General features: G+C 36.0%; 3 protein-coding genes and 1 pseudogene across 4 annotated transcripts; 3 read left to right on the top strand and 1 right to left on the bottom strand.

Annotated features, from left to right (window-relative positions):
* Positions 1 to 2152: 2152 nt before the first annotated feature.
* Positions 2153 to 2989, bottom strand: LOC104607840 (17.8 kDa class I heat shock protein pseudogene; annotated as a pseudogene). The gene has a single exon (XR_016078330.1). The product of XR_016078330.1 is annotated as a 17.8 kDa class I heat shock protein pseudogene (transcript).
* A 2904-nt stretch (positions 2990 to 5893) lies between these two features.
* On the top strand, positions 5894 to 6655 carry LOC104607839 (17.8 kDa class I heat shock protein-like). The gene has a single exon (XM_010273583.3). The coding sequence runs from the start codon at positions 6055 to 6057 to the stop codon at positions 6529 to 6531; it is 477 nt and encodes a 158-aa protein (XP_010271885.1). The 5' UTR covers positions 5894 to 6054; the 3' UTR covers positions 6532 to 6655.
* Positions 6656 to 9884: 3229 nt separating this feature from the next.
* Positions 9885 to 10645, top strand: LOC104607838 (17.8 kDa class I heat shock protein-like). The gene has a single exon (XM_010273581.3). The coding sequence runs from the start codon at positions 9996 to 9998 to the stop codon at positions 10473 to 10475; it is 480 nt and encodes a 159-aa protein (XP_010271883.1). The 5' UTR covers positions 9885 to 9995; the 3' UTR covers positions 10476 to 10645.
* Positions 10646 to 16441: 5796 nt separating this feature from the next.
* Positions 16442 to 17224, top strand: LOC104607837 (17.8 kDa class I heat shock protein-like). The gene has a single exon (XM_010273580.3). It carries the CDS (start codon positions 16607 to 16609, stop codon positions 17087 to 17089), a length of 483 nt encoding a protein of 160 aa, XP_010271882.1. The 5' UTR covers positions 16442 to 16606; the 3' UTR covers positions 17090 to 17224.
* The last annotated feature ends 3063 nt before the right edge of the window (positions 17225 to 20287 follow it).

The raw sequence follows: 20287 nt of genomic DNA, 5'->3' as shown, positions 1-20287 counted from the left end.
GAAAGCTGCCACTATATGTAAAGAAATGCCAAAGTTTAGATCAGTGTCCAGTCCACCTCTCCCAAGACCCCAGATAGCTGGGACCTTTATTGGGTAACGGTCTTTTTTTTTTTTCTTTTTTTTCAGTGGAATTGCAGGGCAACAGATTCTAATTTGCTTGGGAAGGGATCACTAATCAGGGAATTGATATATAGATTAAAGCCACAAGCAATGGAAAAGAAAACTTTCCTTTTGAAATCCTAACCTGAACTCATTCTATGTTTGTTAGACATCTAATCGAAGAGCCATTTACTTGTTAGTCCTGAACTTCTTACTTCGGGTCATGTCTTTATTAACTATTCATGCCCTGAAGCGAGAAAGAAAGAACAGACTGATGCAACTAAGTAGATCAGCAAGGCTATGGTGTTATGATTTTAGATTGGGACTGTACTTTTGAGAAGTTAGTACATTACATCCCTACTCTAAGACAAAGAAACCATTTTCCGTTTATGATAACAAATCAATATATGTAATGGGTACTTTTGTCTTTTAAAGCATGAAATTTTTGAATAATGATTAGATTATCAAAAATGGAATGTGCTCAAATCGCTTCCCGTAAATGACATAAAACTTCATTATGGAAATGGCTTTTCTTTGGTCAAGTTTTAATTACATGGACTAATATAAAAAAGAAAAGAAAGTAATACCCTTATATTATATGGTTATCATTTATCATTTATCACCACTGAGTCTAAGGATTAAGGATTACAAGATTGGAAAGAAAGAAAATGGTAAATTACATATAGGCACTCTGTACCCGAGCAAGGTTTGGCTGAATGTGATGGCAGTTCAGCGGGCTGTGGAATCAATGATAAGGTTTTATGTCAGTATTTAAATACGTGAGGCTTGCACCTTTTACACTGGGGCTCATGAATTTATTACTGGAGTGGTCTCATTGTTTCTACATCCTGAACTCTCAAATGTAACACTTATAAATACTCCAAACTTCGTAATAAAATAGAACCATTAATAATAATAAAACCTAAAACTATCTTTCTTGTTGATTAATAATAATAAAATAGAACCATTAATAATAGATCAGTGATTTCGTTCACTTCTGTATATATCGTATTATATATAATTCTAAGTAGGTTATAAACCTGGTGATTCATAATTAATATAATAAAATAGAGTAAAAGAAGCCCCACTTTTGTCGTAGTAGAAGCTGTATTGTTGTTGTTATGTATATATATATATGGCCATTCTGTCACACCTTAATATGTTAGCAGTACTGGAGCAGGGTGTTTATTTCTAGAAGTTCAAGGTATTCATGTGTTACATTTGAAAGCAAGGTTTAAAATATCATTATGTATCGGTCGATATGTATTGTTTCGGAGCATTTTTTATATGCCCTTACAGTGGGTGTATCGGGGTCTGACCGGTTCAGGGAATGGAGGGGTCTTAGACCGGCTCTCTTGAACCAGTTTTGAAAAAAAAATAAAAATAAAGTAAAAAAACAAGTATCAAAACACCCGATATTCCCCTACTGGCATATCGGGCGTATTGATATTTTAAACCTTGTTCGAAAGTTCAAGTACCAAAAAACCAAAATAGATAAAACTTTCAGCTTTGGTTATCTCAATAAAGGGTACTTAATTAGTGAAAGTAGGGGGTGCAACTTGGACAGGCTTTGAGTTGGGATTTTGTTAAAATTTTAATAAACATCAAATTAGGTACCCGACTTCCATTCCTATTCCTTTGATCAAATGCACCTCAGCTAGGATGTCAGTGGACCAGGTTAAGTGGTAAATCTGCACTGACCCAACTCTATTCGGTTAGGTGAGTCAACCTCAATCAGGTTTGGGGTCAGGTTAAGTGGTAAACCATTGAATCGACATTGAAATACATGCATACTTAAGTTTGGTTGGGTATATATAGAACATGTCGGGTTGGGTGCAATGTTCTCTCATCATTTAGCCGGGTCGGATTGGGTTCGGATTTATATGCGAAGTGAGCCAAATCCAATCCATCGAGACACCTATTTTATTTCTGCGAGGCTGAAACTCTAGGACGCCTATTTGTCTTCTCCACGAAATAAATTCATATAGTGTCGCTTCAAATCAACGGCAGAAGCAAAAGAAACCAGAGACACCAACAACATTACAGCGTCTAATACTGAAGCAAGACAAAAAGATTTACTATTTCATCAAAGAAACATTTACAAGGGATTTACTTTTCAATACTACATCGCATCGCATTCAACATTACAACTTGACATTATTATTGTTTATGCAAGTTGAAGCCTGAAAAAGAAGAAGACACCATCTCAGCCCATTCCCTACATTTCATTCCACAACGTATTCATTCAAGTATGACAGGCAACAATATTTACTCTAACCAGATATTTCGATGGCCTTGACTTCCGGCTTTTTCACCTCAACCTTTGGGACTGTTACGGTAAGAACCCCATTCTCCATAGCGGCCTTCACCTGATCCGCCCTGGCATTCTCCGGCAACCTGAACCGGCGGAGGAACTTGCCGCTGCTGCGCTCCACCCGATGCCACTTGTCGTTCTTCTCTTCATGTTCCCTGCTGCGCTCTCCACTGATCTGTAGGATTCTACCTTCTGCCAATTCGACTTTCACTTCTTCCTTCTTGAGCCCAGGAAGGTCGGCTTTGAAGACGTGGGCTTCTGGGGTCTCCTTCCAATCGATGTGGGCATTGGCGAACGCTGCCGTTTCAGCAGAGAATTGAGGAGCGCTGAGAGCAGTGGCGGAGGTGAAGTCTGGGAATGGATCCCACAAATCCATAGAGAAGGGATCGAAGGTGTTACTTCGTCGGCCATCAAAGATGCTAGGGATGATCGACATCTCTTTAGCTCTGGGAATTTCGCTAAAAAAAATCAAATCGAAGACCGAACGAGAAAAAAACGTTTACTGGGTTGAAGAGCTTGAGCGTGTTTTGAGCCTTGAGCTGCGTTTGTCATCTGACGATGCAGAGAGGGAAGGAGGCATTCGGTATTTATAAAAAAGAAGAGAGGCTTCTAATACTTTCCCGGACTTTCTGTACGCTTCTGGTTTATTTGAACATTCTAGCTGTTACGAGTTACGACTTACGAGAGGAGATATCCTGTATTGTGATTTATGATAAGTATGATTATGGAGATAAAATGGTGGCCCACCAAATGTCCAGACCAGTCCAGTCACTGCAGATGCCCTTGGTTTGGGATATAGAAGCGCTAGATGTGGTGGGGCCCCCAAAACAAATGTCTTGGTAGATAACAAGAAGATAAAAATCCATCATCCGTAGGGATCCACCTAGATTGGGCCTATAATATGCTATTTTGACGATGGGGTTGATGCATCAGTTCTCAAAGATTTGCACAATTGAGATCATGGTCTTAAAGCTAAGAAAATAGGGAACTGGGTTCTTCATTTTGCTATTCCTAAGTCCAACATGACCTTAGAATTGGGCCCCCCAATTCATTCTGAGCAAGGACTCCGAGTTGCTCTCTTTGGTGAATGGTGATCAACGTTGAAATTACGTGCCTAATGGGTGGGTGCTACTGGGCATTGAATGGGCGAGTTAAGATGGGGTTACTGAGCCAGCTTATGCCCTGCCCAACAACCAGAAAAACATTAATCCTCGGATATTCTCTTTTTTATTCTTAATTTTTTGCTTATTCGAATGTTAAAATAAGTTCAAAATGCGCCTACCATTTGGAAACAATTATATATAGCTTCTTTTATTTCACCATAAACGTGAGTCCCCCAACCATGAAGATAAGTTTTTGTGGAGTTACCAAATAAATCTGGCAAATGCAGATAGATCCCATTGACAGTTCTTGTGGATCCCTCAGTCATGAAGTATCAGTTCCAGCTTTTATGTCAGAACAGAGACAGAGCAATGGAGGTGCTTCAGGATTCCAGGGATTTCTGGGGAGATGGAATGGAAACCTTTAATCTGATGATGATCTCATTCATTCCCTCCAATTCACTTTAAGCTCTTCCCATTCCTAATTGCCTATCTCACATTTCCTGTAATTTGTATTCTTGCCTAATTGGTCACTGTTATTGTTTTTAGTGAAGATATAAAGCTAATTGTTCATTGCTGTTGCATATACCAGATTCTGAAGAGCTCCAATTACTCAAAAACCAGTAAGGAGATTAAGTGTTGATTAGAAATTGACAACAAAACCTGAATATCGAACCCTTGTTCTTAGGTAGGTTTAAAGTTGACAAGTTGAAAGCGGATTATTTTACTGAAAATTCTATATGGCTTAAATATTTACAGAGGTTGTCCACAATTTGAGTTATAAATTCGGCATGGAAAGCACTCTTCTTTGTGGAAATCGAAGGTGACAGGATTGGAAAATTTTGATTCATTGATTCAGAAAACCGGTTAAGACTTGGCAGTTTGATTCATTGAGTTATAAATGCCAACGGTTTGGTGCAGTTTGGAGAAGACCTCCGACCAAATCGGTAAATTACGGTTTAAGAAATTTCTAAACCGAATCAAACCATTTTGATATAAAAACTAAATCAGATCAAACCATTTTATTACGGTTTAGTGCGATTTTTAATACGGTTTAGAGACTTGGACCATTCTATGATTTTATTGGGCTTAATCCAATTAGAAAGCCTAAATAGCTTCCTTAAAAATTAAAATTTAAAACTTTTATTTTATTATTTTATTATAAAATAAAGAGTTTGTCATATATTTATAATTTTATGCATCCAATTTAGATATACTATATTATATATAATATTTATACATCATATATTCGTATTATATTTATACATTTATATTATATATATATATATATATATATATATATATATAATTTCAGTTTATGTTTTGGTTTGGTTTATGAAATCCAATAAATCAAATCAAAACTGTAAACCGTAATTTAGAAAATTATCAAACCGAATCAAATCGTTTTTAGGTATAAATTGAACCAAACTTCAAATTCGATTTGGTTAGATTCGGTTTTATTGTTTGAAGCTTTATAATGAACACCCGTAATATGCAGGATGGAAAGGCCACTGGCCTCCTCTTATAAACGCTGATTTATAGATTTTATGGGTCATGCCAACCCACATTTAAATGGATTTGGATCCAAAATATAAAATAAATAAATAGTACTGTAAGAGCATATACTTGCGAAAGTCCATACTTTAGGTTGCATTTGGTTGCAGTGCAACTTTATTTGAATCAGTACATATGCATGGCCGTATAAATTCTGATTTAATTTTGTTTTGGATTTTACTCTATTATGCTTTAAGTCTTATTGTACTTCATTTTCACTCTAGGGTAAATTTTCAAATAAAAATAAATTAGAATTTACCCTCAAAGCAATTGTACTATCATAAATTTGCATTGCAACCAAACACAGCCTTAAGCACAAAAGAATGCCAAAAATAATGTAAAAGACCTTTTACACTTGAAATAGTTGGTAGGAGATCTGGACCGACAAAATAAGCACAGGACCGACAATATATATATATATATATATATATATATATATAAAAGAAAAAAGTGTTTAGTTCGTAGTAATATTTTTTCATTTTTATTGTTTTTATTCATTCTTTTTCATTTTCAATAAGTATTTATTTCCTTCTTGGCCTATATTAACACGCCACATCATTTTAAAAATATCTATAAACACTCATGAGTACTTATTAAAATAAACATTTATTTTTAAAATAATCACTCATAAGAATTGTGGACAACTGAGACTGCTCCCCAGTACACTCATTTCCTTGGTGGGCCTTTTGGGCACTCGAGAAGGACCTGGATCAAGGCTGGAATGTGGAATGTTCTACCTCTATCTCAATCAAACTTGAAAAGTGGGGATGTCCCAGAAAATACTAGAATCGCCCTTTTCTTTTCTTTAAATACCGATTTTTTCCCACCATCTCTCCACATTGTGAAGTACTCGAGTCGAGAACGAGAAACTCTCTAAGCGCACACTAACTTCTTCAATCAACCCTGCGAACGTTTCCCTACTCCTTGGTTTGATCTTCAACTTGATTCGAAGTTTCAAGCAGGAAGGAAAAAGAATCTATAGCAAAGATGTCGATTATTCCGAGCATCTTCGGTGGCCGAAGAAGCAATGTCTTTGGTCCCTTCTCTCTCCATGTTTGGGATCCGTTCAAGGATTTCCCCTCAACCAGTGCTCTGTCCTTCCCTCAATTCTCAAACGAAACAGATGTCTTCGCCAATGCTCGAATCGATTGGAAGGAAACCCCAGAGGCCCATGTCTTCAAAGCCGATCTTCCTGGGCTCAAGAAGGAAGAAGTGAAAGTCGAATTGGAAGAAGGTAGAATCCTACAGATCAGCGGAGAGCGCAGCAGAGAGAAGGAAGAGAAGAACGATAAGTGGCATTGGGTGGAGCGTAGCAGTGGCAAGTTCCTCCGCCGGTTCAGGTTGCCGGAGAATGCCAGGATGGATCAGGTGAAGGCTGCGATGGAGAATGGGGTTCTTACAGTAACTGTCCCCAAGGAAGAGGTGAAAAAGCCTGAAGTCAAGACCGTCAAAATCTCTGGCTAGAATTAGAATGAATATTGATAGGAAAGGGGCTCATTTGAGTCTTGTATGCACTTTGTAGAGATGGTTTAAAATATGTTTTAATCAAATATTAAGCCAAATTTAGCATTGTAAATTTGCAAGAGAACTCTCTCTTCTCTCTCTCTCTCTCTTTCTCTCTTTCTCTCTCTCAAGTAAAATCTTATTTTCTGTTGAAATCCTTGATTCCTACTTCAAATCCTTGAAATCCTTGATTCCTACTTCAAATCCTTGAAATCCTTGATGCCCATTTCAATTAAATTGGCATTTTATACAGTCATAATGCCGAAGACATAATACAGTTCATGCCTCTTGTTGTTTTCTTTTGATCATGCTGCGAACAACATCAACAAAAAATAGAAGGAAATTTGAAATCAAACTTTGCAAAGATCAACTTTGGAGTCTATCCCATCTAGCAGTTGGGATAGTGATTAGAGATGAATATGGAAGGTTAATTGTTGGATGAGTTCTACAAGCTAAGCATTCATCCTCGAAGGAAGCGGAAGCCTTGGCAAAGTTATGCTTTCATCCGTTGAAAGTGATGTGAAATCATAATGAAGGTGTTATTTTCAGATTTGAAGTACCTTGAAGAACCCATACCATCATATTCAGGAATGCAAAAGTCTCCAATTTGATTTTACTGCTTGTTTAATTGCTTCTATATACATGTAGTGGCTTACTTGCTACTGCTAGTTTTAACTGTTAGCCTATTAGGCATAATCACTCCACGACCGGGTCACTCCAGGTCATTGGTGCTAGATGAAATCTAAGTCTTAATTGGTAAATGGAAATTAGCCTTTGGGCTTAAAAAAAAGAAAAAAAAAATGTATCCCATGATTTTTTTTCATTCTCAGCTTTAAGTAATTAAAAAAAAAATTCATAGCCAATATATAAGAAAAAGGAGAGAAGGGGTCTCTCTCTCTCTTCCAATCTCTAAAATTCTGAACCTTACTGCTTTATAGAATACAAGCCTTATTTTCTTGTTTTTTTTTTTTTAAGGAAAAGTTCGGTCAGCCCAATGCAGATTTCTGATTTCCACTGTAGATCTATAAATATTCAAAATGTCAACAATCCACACTCTATGCATCAACGTCCACCTGTGAATTGGCTTCAATTTCAAGCTGGCACCTACCCCAATAATACTTTGAGCCTACAAATTCTGACTCTTGGCTGAACCGTCTTTTTCCCTATTTTTTATTGGCAAAATGTAAAACACAAAAGATATATTTGGTTACCGGAAATTATAACATGTAATTTGTTTGCTTTTTTTATTTCTTTTGAAGGGCTACACAACAGGGAGCCCATCCCCCAATCCATAACCTCCCAACCCAGGTGCATGCAGGATTTGATCCTAAGTCCAGCAAGGAGATCTTACCCAACCAGCTGATAACTACTCTAAAAGTACAAATATTATAGGTTGAAGTAGTCCCTTAATAAGAATCCACCATTCAAAAATATCATCTGGCTAAGGAATCCAAATTCAATCTATTTATAATAAAATTGAACATAGATCCACCCAAATCTCATCGAATAAATTCAATTTGATTCAATTTAAATTTAGGAAAATTTTCAAATTAATACCCTGTGGTTTATAGAGAGTCTCAATTTAGTACTCAAACTTTCAAACATGCATTGTATCACATGAACTCCCAAAAACTATCAATTTAGTCCAAAATCATCAACCAACTAAGTGGCATGTGAAAGGACAAAATACCCTTCAAGTGCCATTTAATTTTCTTTATCTTTTCACTCTCATATATAAACCAACCTAAACAAAACTCATCCAACTAAAAGCACCGTATGAGGATTGAAACAACCTTCAAATGATTATTGGTTCATAACCTTCAAATGAGAAGATGAAACTACTTTGGCATCCCCAATGGACCGTCCAAAGAAACCTTCTCCCACACATTGATTAATTGGTATCGCTCTTTCTTTGTGTACTTACAGACACATCAATCTAGTGGAAATTGTATTTTTGTATTGGACAACCATTACCTCAATGAACAACGCCCACCATTTTCTTTTTTTTTAATTAATAAATAAATAAAGTACTTACCTTAATCTTGACTATTTGGTCTTCATATTACAAAGCACTGATGTATTATTGTGTTTTGTTTTGTGCTTCTTATTTCTTGTAATTGTAGGTAAGACAATCAACCTTTCTCCTTTCTCTCCCTTGCATCCTTTTCCATTTTCCCATTTTGTGTTTATTTTTCTCTTTTAGTCAATTATATACATTGCGATCTATTTTGTCGATCATTTCTTTGCTGGATTTCATCAGTTTTGAGACTTTTTTTTTTCTTTCTGGATTTTGTTATTTCCATCTTTGTAGAAATTAGAATTTGGATTCTTTTGGAGAAAGGAATTGGGCTGTGGATAGATAGGATCATTGATTGGTTAATATATTATCAACAATATGGAAGTACCTATGAACCGTATGAGGAAGGAAACAATGAATAATGTCTATTTTAGTTTTTGGAAATATAATTTTGACATTTTCAAAGGTTTTAAACTGCACATATCATCATGTGATACAGATAACTGGCAAACTATTCTTGAGTTTAGATATTGTAGTGGCAGGTTTTGAAGTTGAGGTACTAAATCGGGACTACTCCTAAAGCACAAGATGCTAGTATAGAGTTTTTCCCTTTATTGCTTATTTATGTCTTTATTAAGTCATTGGTGACATTTCATAATTTTTTTTTATTTTTTTCATGATATACAATATTAGAATCATTTTTTTTATATTTTATTAATAATACACAACATTTTTATGTCTTTTAGTATAATTTATTAATGCTATTCGATATCCTATTGCAATCCAAATCCAATAAAAATTCAAATCTAAACCAATTAAATTAGTATCTATCTAATATCTGATTCTATCCAATCAATTCACAGCCCTACCATCAACTAGATTTTTGTAGTCATTAATATTAGATAAAATAAGTTCTAATATAAATTTTATTATACGAAATTAGTTTTTTTTCTGTATCAATATAGATTTAAATGCATATTAATACTTTTACCTTACAAGTATCAGAAAATATAGTGTTTATGTATTTAGTTTTTGCTGCGAAAGGAAGCATAGTATTTATTTGAACATTTAAATGTAAAAATCATATTTTTGTTATTTTTGAATTTTAGTTAATATTAGTTGTGGGCCTGGACTGGAATCATGGGCTCGAAAGCCCAGCAAATATTGCCACAAAAGGGTGTATCCTGAAAGGGCTGGAATGTTCATAACCAAACGCAACCTCATGGAAAGATAGAGAAAGTCCCGAAAGTACCAGACGCTTCCAGTTCTTCTCTATAAATACCGTATGCGCACTACGATATCTGGGTCATCAAATATTCGACGTTCCAAGAACAGTTTCTCCTGTTGATTCAGTTTCATTCTGCTTCGCTTCAAACAAAAAACCCTTAACCCATAACTAATCGAAGAGATGTCGATCATCCCTAGCATCTTTGGTGGCCGACGAAGCAACATCTTCGATCCCTTCTCTCTGGATTTGTGGGATCCATTCCATGATTTCACCTTCATCGGTGGTGTTCTCAGTACCCCTCGGTTCTCAACCGAAACGGCAGAATTTGTCAATGCCCGCGTCGATTGCAAGGAAACCCCAGAAGCCCACGTCTTCAAAGCCGACCTTCCCGGGCTCAAGAAGGAAGAAGTAAAAGTTGAACTGGAAGAAGGCAGGGTCTTACAGATCAGTGGTGAGCGCAACAGAGAACACGAAGAGAAGAACGACAAGTGGCACCGTGTCGAACGCAGCAGCGGCAAGTTCCTCCGTCGGTTCAGGTTGCCGGAGAACGCCAAGGTGGACCAAGTGAAGGCGGCCATGGAGAATGGGGTTCTTACTGTAACTATACCCAAAGAAGAGGTTAAACGGCCCGAAGTCAAGGCTATTGAAATCACTGGTTAAGATAATATGTGTAATGTTTCCATAGATTGATGAATCTGTTGGATCGGCATGTAAGGAATGGATTGTAAAGGTGTTTCTGTGCGTGATTAAGCTTGTATAAAAATATTTTCTGTAAACTGTATCCTACTTGTTTGATCTAATTTCAAGCAAATTTAACATTCAAAAAGAGATGGGTTTTTTCTTTTTTGTAAATCTTCATTTTCTTAAGAAATGAGAAATCATTTGTAATTTTGCTTCAATTATGCTGGTATTCTATGCAAGTAAGGATTTTGAAGCAGCAAACCTGTTAGTTTTTATGATCTATTTGCCTTCTGCTACTGCTTTAGAGAAACATCATTTGGTTTCATTCATTTGACGGAAGAAGGAACAAATACATATTTGGTTTCATTCAGGCTGTAATATTTTTGTTGCACTTACACTAGAACTGTTAACCTTGAGTTCTTATTGGAGAATTTCACCAGAAACAGAATGAAAACTTATGATTCTATTAGGACTCTTGGCAATCAAGTATTTCATCTGTAATTGTTTATGTGAGCCTCATTATTCTAGTGTTTATAAATGGATTGCTTATGTTTATAAGTGGGGCATCAGGGGGAAGGCAGTCTCAGGAGGATGCCTTGCTTATGTTCTCATTATGTGTTACTCTATGAGGACCTGGTTGGAACAGAACTAGAGATCTATAGGAGAATCACTTGGTACCAATATTATTTAATTTATTTTCAGAATGGTTTCTACTTGATTATAACTTTTATATGGATAAAAGTATATGATGGATAAATTCTGAAGTAATAGGTGTAATTCCTAAAAAGGTCAACATTTGTTTGGGTAGTGGTATGAGATTGAAGCTCATAAGAAAATTGTATTTTTCCTGTCATGACAGTTTCTTGGACTGCAGTTGTTTGGGTGTAATTGGGCCTTTTTTGGGAATATGTTTTCATCTTTATGAATCAGAGAGGACTTTCAGAGGTGAATGCTTTAGTCCTTCCTTTTCCATGAAATATTCTTATATATAATATTTATTTTGAGTGGGACTGGGACATAATAATGAAACATACCGTTCTGAATATCACAACTAAATTCCTGTTCAGTTGATGGGTTAGAAACTCCAAATTGTAAACTACCTCATGCAAATAGGCTACAGCAAGGTTTTTAAAATTGAACCGGACAACAAACTAGTCAGGGGTCCGGTTTTCGTGTTGAATAGTCCGATTGTTTGAACCAAATGGATGGCCTGTTTTGAAAAAAAAATAAAAAATAAAAACTGGCTAAACTGTTCAATGGTTCAAACGGTTTGACCGCCTAGGTCTGCGGTTTGCTAATTAAATTAATGGTTTTGGGGTAAAACGGAACTGATCACCTGACCGTTTCCCAATTTTTCCGGTCTGACCGTCCGATCCAGTCTGGTTTTGAAAACCATGGGCTAATAAAAAGTTTTTGGGTTTTTATTTCCCCTTTCATAAACCATCTCTATGTGTCTGGTAATAATTTTCTTTTTGGAAAAAGGTAAGGTAATTTATTCATTACAGAAAAAGATAAAAAATATAATAAAACCCAAGCCATTAAGGTTGCCTGGGCGCAAATCAAACTACAACCTCATCCAAGACTGAGAACAAAACAAATGAGGTAGATTCTGATGTTTGAACTCCGTCACTGACACGCAAGAAAAGAACTTGCCCATAGCTCTCTGCACTATTTCATCTGGGCTTTTAGCTTTACAACAGAAAATTCTGTTATTTCTCTCAGTCCAAGTAGACCATAACACAGCTGCCGGAATGATATTTCATACAAGCTTTCCTTTCTTTCCGAGGCCCTCAATTCTCCAACAATTCAGCAGCTCCTTCACTGAATTTGGCATAACCCAACTAATCTCCAAAGCCTTCAGGAAATGCCCCCAGACAAAAGAAGAAATTGGGCAATGGATACTCAAGTGCACTGTAGTTTCTGCAAGAGTACCACACAAACCACACGAAAGATCCAGAATCTGAATGTTGTGTCTCTCCAGATTAACTATAGTTAGACATTTATCAAGAGCCATTGTCCAAACCAGAAAATTAATCTTAGAGGGACTAGTTGGGTTCCAAATCTGGCTGGAAGGGAAATCCTCCTGACTTGATCTATACAACTTGAGAACCATGGATTTAATAGAGGAACAACCATCTCCATTGCATTTCTAGTTCCATTCATCCTCCTGACTTAAATCTATCATCCGATTTTGAAGCAACCCTAACAGTGTCGCATACTCTTCCACCTCATGGAATCACCAGAAGCATTAAAATTCTCAGCTATTGAAGAATCTTGATTCACTAAGATTTGGAACAGGAGGGGGAAAGCTTCTGCTAAGGACATCTCTGAACACCAGGTACCCTTCCAAAACTTAATTCTATCCCCTTTCCCCACCTTAAGTCTGACCCCATCCAAGAGGATAGGAAGATTCTTCAAAATACCTGCCCAGAGAGATCTATCCCCTCTAGAATGAGGAAACCTAGATCTCCAATCACCACACTCCACCCCATACTTTGTCGCAATAAGTTTTCTCCACCATGCATTCCTTTTAGTAGCAAATCTCCATAACCATTTATTAAGAAGGACAGAATTAAATTTCTTCAAATTCCTTATTCCGAGCCCACCAACTTCCTTTGGGAGACATACTTGCTCCCACTTTACAATATGGATCTTCTTTTCCTCTTCCCATCTCCTCCACAAAAAATTCCTCTGGATTTAATCCAGCCTCTTTGCTATTTTGATTGGGATGGGGAAAAGAGAGAGGAAGTAAGTAGGGAGGTTAGAAAGGGTACTCTTAATCAGTGTCACTCTCCCCCCATATGACAAATATTTTGCTTTCAAAAAAGCCAATTTTCTCTCCATTCTCTCAATAATTGAAACCCAGGTCGTGGAGGAAGAATATTTAGCTCCAAGAGGCAACCCCAAATACTTAATCGGGAGAGAATCAGTTTGACAAGCCATCACTTCTACACATTCTTCTAAGCTTAGGGCAAGACCCACTAGGATGATCTGACTCTTACTCAAATTAACTTTGAGAGCAAACACCACTTTAAACCATCTCAGAATCCTAAGCATTGATTCCAACTGAATCGGAGATGCATCAACAAAACATAGGTATCATTTTCGAAATAGAGGATATTAACTTTTTCCTTTTCCAGGGGAGATTGCAAATCCATCCCAATACCCAGAATATGCAGCCTTCTTACTGAATGGCCATTAATTAGGATTGAAAATTTTGGGGTCTTAATACAAACTCTGATCCAGTTTCTGCATTGCTGCCCAAAATTCATTTTTTCTAGCACCAGATCCTGGCAATTCCAGTTGACACGATCATATGCTTTCTCAATATCAAGTTTACAAATCACACCCGATGTTCCCTCTCTTCTTTTGGAGTCTATCAGCTCATTAGCAATGAGAATTGAATCAACCATCTGCCTCCCTGGAACAAATGCACTTTGGTCATTAGCAATGAGAATTGAATCAACCCTTCATTCTTTTTACTAGGACTTTAGCCAATATTTTATAAAAAATTGTGTAGGAGACTAATTGGCCTAAAATCCTCAATGTTCACAGCCCCTTCAATCTTTGGAATGAGAGTAATAAATGTAGCATTCAAACTTCTTTGTAGAGATGCATTTGTATGAAAAGCCTAGAACACATTCAACAAATCTTTTTTCACAAAATCCCAGCATTTTAAGCAAAAAAAGGTTTGCAAGACCATCTGGCCTAGGCGATTTATTGCATTCTAACTTCTTGATTGCTGCCTTTATTTCCTCCTCTGTGAAGGGTCTCTCAAGCCAAAGTTTCAGATCTTCATTCAACCGCTTGAAAGGAAGGTCAGTAGGAAAAGGCCTATGGTAATAATCAAATTTAGAAAATCAATACAATGCTCATGATACAGGGTGGTAATAATCAAATTTAGAACATCAATACGATAATCATGATACATATCTGTATCCTTGGTCATGGATACAACATGTGCCACGAGAAAGTACATATCCCATGAGTTGTGCATATAGGCACAATGTTTTTGTATCGGGCTATAGTGCACCATATCAGTGGATGCGGTCCTATATGCTTGGCCAGTGGTCCGGTTCTTAGGTCAAATGGTCCGACCATTTGAACCGAACAAACAACCCATTCTGACAAAAAAAATGAAAAAATGAAAAAAATGGCTAAAAATGTTGGATATATGTTAAATTATGAAAATAAAACATATTTATTATTTTCTCTAAAAAATTAATAAAACGGAGAATTATGAAAATAATATATTTTATCTATCTTAAACAATTTATAAGTTTTATTTTACACAATTAATAAATTATATGTTAAAAATAAAACGTATTTATTATTTGAAAAAATAGAGTTATTATAAAAAATACTAAATAAATAAATGTTCCCAACGAAATTAATAGAAATATAAAATTATAATTATAAAAATTGAAATGAATAGTTTAAGATTTATTTTTCCCCAAAAAATTAATAAAAAATGAAAATTATAAAATAACTTATTTGTCTACCTTAAATGATTTATATGCTTTATTTTGCAATTATATTTAAAATAAAACAATAATATGTTAAAAATGAAATATAAAGTTATTATTTATATAAAAATACTAAATAAATAATTTTTTTTTTCAAAATTTTAATAAAAATTGAAATAGAGCATTATTATTGTATGGTGTATAAATACTCTAGAATCGTGGTATTGTTGATTGTAATGTTTTTCTTCATATAAGCTATTAAAGTGTGCATTTTTTATGTGTTTATACGTTATTTATAAATAATTCAACTTTAAATTTATTATTATTAATGTATTTATGTGATTTATTTGCATTTTCCTAACATTTTTATATCTTTTGTTTATAGCCATATGTTTCCAGAGTATATCCATATTCGCATTTGAACTGTCCAATATAATACCCGATATTGCTTCTTTGATCCGTAGTGATAAGAATCATAATGAAGAGAGATACTTTTAAGAGATGGACTACTCTAATGCTTATAGTTTTCATCTCCAGATATACCACTATTGTTATGGTGATACATGTATATACTCGGTGGAATTAGGATTGTTTGCTAATCAAAACACAAGTATCATGTATTTAAATGAAGAAGTACACATGATGGCTATGCACAATGATCAAAATATTCAGAGAAATCATATCTGGCTCATTTGCAGCTGACACTACAGTAACATATTGATAATAGAACATTGTTATAAAGATCTCTCCATTGCTTAATCGCTGTTAAGGATATTAAAAGTGAGGATTTCCCCACTGTTCATTGGATAAAACATATTTTGGCAGCCTGCATGATGTACAGTTCGTTCCATTAGAGATTTAATCCTTATAATTTGTATTTGTTGTTTATTTTATGTCTTACATTTGGGGAGTGATGATTAAAACATTTGGGGGACACGTCCCTCAATGGGTCAGCTTAAATTCTATCCTAGGTTTGGATGTTCAGGATCCACATTCAATGGGTCCCACCATGAAGACTTATTATGACTCCGTAGATAGGAGTCCTATGTTAAGTGGGACCCAAGCCCAACCCAGATGGGCCCTGATTAGTGATTACTTATGGTAAGTATTAAGGGCCCAAGAACGCAAACAGTGGTTCCCTGTGACTGTGATGATCCATCTGAAGATGTAGATTTTTGTTGCCTATGAGCTATGATCCTATGAACCATTAACGAGATTGGTTCATAGTGGGCCCCAGTTTATTAAAGTGGACCTGGACCAAGAGCATATTGGCCATTGACTCATTGGTGGGCCTTCTCTTTGGCCGAGGAAAAATTTTCTTTCAGAATCCCGAGCGTTCGAGAAAGGCCTGGACTGGAAAGGCTGGAAAATGGAAATGCTCTATCAATCAAACTTAGAACTAAAGTAGAAACGTGGGGAAGGTCCCAGAAACTACAAGAATTGTCCCCATGTTTTCTTTAAATACCGAATTCTTCCCACACCATCTGGGCATCCTTATGTGTGAGGTATTCGAGTCGAGAACGAGAAACTCTCTAAGCACACGCCAAGTTCTTCTACCCGGCAATCGTTTGTTTCCTTGCTCTGGTTCGGTCTTCAATTTGATTCGAAATTTCAAGTAGGAAGAAAAAAGAATCTGAAGCAAAGATGTCGATCATTCCGAGTATCTTCGGTGGCCGAAGAAGCAATGTCTTCGATCCCTTCTCTCTCGATGTTTGGGATCTGTTCAAGGACTTTCCCTCAACCAGTGCTCTGTCCTCCCCTCAGTTCTCAAACAAAACAGAGGCTTTCGCGAATGCCCGCATCGATTGGAAGGAGACCCCAGAAGCCCATGTCTTCAAAGCCGACCTTCCTGGACTCAAGAAGGAGGAGGTGAAAGTCGAACTGGAGGAAGGTAGAGTCTTACAAATCAGTGGAGAGCGCAGCAGAGAACACGAGGAGAAGAATGACAAGTGGCACCGTGTTGAACGCAGCAGCGGCAAGTTCCTTCGTCGGTTCAGGTTGCCGGAGAACGCCAAGGTGGACCAAGTGAAGGCGGCCATGGAGAATGGGATTCTTACTGTAACTGTCCCTAAGGAAGAGGTGAAAAAGCCGGAAGTCAAAGCTATTGAAATCTCTGGTTGGAATTAGAATGAGTACTGGTAGAAAATGGGCTTCAACGGTGTCTTGTTTGCATTTTCCAGAGATGGTTTAAATTTTTGTAAATTGTATGAAACATTAATTAATCAAATAATGAACTAGATTTGGCATTGTAAAAACTAAAAAGAGCTCTTATTCTTTTTGAAAATGTTATTTTTCTGATGAAATCCTTGGCCCTCTTCTTCATTTAAATTGGCATTTTATACAGTGAATGATGTAAAAGACGCAATGTAGTTCATGCTTTGCTGTTTTCGTTTTGAATCTGTTGCTGCTTGGGAACGACATTGTTTAAACTTTAAATCTCATTTGATGGATTCAACTTCACAAGAAGACATTGTTTAAAGCTGCCAGTGGTTGTGTTTTGGGGGGGACCTGGAGACACTCAACAAAATATTGATGGTAATCAGAATAAATTATAATTAGGTCTCGTTCCGATAAGCTTCTGATTTTGGGAGCTTCTGGCTGTAGGCTGTAGGCTGTAGGCTGTAGGTTACAAAAATGAACTAAAAGTGATAACTTTAATTTGTATGTGCAATTACAGAAGCCCAACAAGGAGTTGATCCAGTCACTTGTGTGGTTGTTCAATTTGTTCGGACTGTTGGTTCTCTCTTTTCTTTTTGGTTTGGATCGAAAACTGGGTTAATAGGAGTTTAATGTAGGAACTAGGAACGTTAAAATAATCTCTTTGAGCAGCCGGTAGTAACTTTTACCTTTACTCATCTTTGCCTTTTGTTTGTATTATAGAAATTTCGTTGAGTTGGTGAGATATCTTCAATTCCTAACCATAGGAGGGATTGACCAAGGATGACCCATTATCGCATGCTTATTTAAAAATTCAGCTTTCTGATTTTGTGGCGCTCTCTCTCTCTCTCTCCTGATTTTTCTCCTAAACTATTTTTCTCTTGGTCTTCTCCTAAACCATTCACTATGAATTCTCTCTCCCAATCCAATTTGATTAGCCTATTGGACACTGTTGCTGCCAAATTTTACAACAAGAATGAAATAGGGAATTTGTTGAAGATCCCAATTGAGAGGGTGTCACTTTGGCTAATGAGGTATTACGTCAGTTGGTACCTCGGCTATTATGGAGCACCTATGATTAGAAAAAACATCACATGCCCTGCAGTGAGTGTGGACACCCTCGGTCAAGTCAATAATGTCACAAGGTAGAGAAAATGAGTTGAAGTTAGTGGGACATGATATAAATGTGAGATAAAATGAAATAAGGCGTATCTAAAAGTTTTAGTATTTTTATTTTGTCTTGCATCTAATATCCTGATATTTTGATAAACTCAACCACATATAGCATCTATGTGGATCTGGCCAGGTTAGTCGGGCCTAGTTGAACTTGGTCAAGTTGGTTCGATCAAATCAATTTACGACTTTGCCCCTATCCTACTGCCACTGGGCATGGTTGGTTTTGGTCACATCAAACATATAAATCCAATGTAAATGGATTGGATGGAACGACAACATCCAATCCATTGATAGCCTTACCACTTTGGGTACGTTATCAGGAGAAGGACAACATCCAATCCTTTCTACAGTTCAAGGACGAACATATATAACACTTTCAAGATGTCACTTGAAACCTCTAGAATGGGTAAGGTAATATATCTATTTTGCACATCTAAACGTGCTTAGTAATGGTATTGGGATCTAAAAGTGAATGGTTGTAGATCGAGTGTTGAAGTCTATAAATACATAGTAGTTCTCTATCATAAATCAAAGTTTGGGGACCTTAGTGGTACTACCCCCAAAGTTCATGATAGCTCTTTATATTTTACTCTCATGCCTCGTTTGTTTTTTAGTAAGTTATTTATTCGGGTATATGTACTTATCTGGACAAGTGTTTTCTATGAAAGATTTACCCAGATAAATGCATTTATCCATATTCTCTTATTTCTTATGTAAATAAGGCAATGATAATCTTAGCCATAAAAATTCCATTATTATTTAAGTATTGACAACTTTTCCTTAGACGGAAAATTTAATTAACTACGTAAGCGATGGGTATCAGGAAAATAAACTTTCATTGCTCCCCACATAAATCTAAAAAATGAACATGGGTTTCTTGGTTAATAGGAATCAAAATTCCATTGACCAACTTTTTCCCTCTCTCAAGATCTAAAAAAAGAACGCCCTCTTAATAATATGCTGGTGAAAAAAGGAATTTAGTTTCTCCCTTCTCCAACTCTTCAAATACTGATCTACTTATCTTGGAATCCTCTCTATTTGCAAGACCTATTGGAGCATACCAACCATTATTAATTACTTTGAATTCAGGACATATTCTAAAAATTAAATAGAATCCAATTTGACCTTACAAACCTAAGTACCACACAAATTCATTAAAGAAAGTAACAATGGCTTTCCAACACAAGAAGAGGTGGTACTAATCTTAGTAGAGAATAAGTACTCATTATTCTTAAATTATGTATTTTTCAAAATTCCAACCCACAAAGCTTCACGAATCATGAAAGCTTAAAACTTGTAGGCCAATTTATGCAATTAAGCTTTTATTATTTTCTTTTGATAGATAAACAAGGAAAGCACTAAAATAGAAAGTTTATATAAGTTGGTGGCAAATTCCACCACACAGTATCATCATATAAGTTCCTAGCATGCTGAGACAAAAGATGAACAGCCTGATTTAACAACCTAGGGTTATACACAAATTGCAAAAAAGAAAATAGTCCTGATAAAATAGAAATTTTATCCACCCAAACCGCCATATTCCAATTGGTTGCCTTAGAATTCTTGTTCATCAAATTAACAGAATTCTTTGAGTCAGAAAATATAAGAATCCTATTTCAATTCTAGTCCTTAGCAAAAGAAATAACAGATAGTTTAGCCAAAAGTTCTGCATTATCTACTTCACAAAAAAAAAAAAAAAACTTCTTTCCTACCACTTGCAGACACCACAAACCTACTAGAACGCTCAAACACACAAAAAACCAAAAGTAATAGCTGAATTTTGAATATCCATCATAGAATATAAATAATCAATTGAATTCAAATATGTTTTAGGTATATAAAACATTGGGATGGAGAAAGGATGGCTAATCATAGAATTCTCTATAACCCTTCTAACCGGGCGATCCGGGCCCACTGATTCAACAAAAATGTTAGTGTCAAAAACAACATCCGTAGTAGAAATAACCCAATTAATAGATCTTTTTAAGTCCT

Source organism: Nelumbo nucifera, chromosome 7, assembly GCF_055504915.1.
Source record: "Nelumbo nucifera cultivar China Antique chromosome 7, China Antique-T2T, whole genome shotgun sequence".
In the NCBI taxonomy this organism is placed as follows: Eukaryota; Viridiplantae; Streptophyta; class Magnoliopsida; order Proteales; family Nelumbonaceae; genus Nelumbo; species Nelumbo nucifera.
Note: the sequence above shows the minus strand (reverse complement) of the source record. Positions and strands in the feature narration are given on the sequence as shown.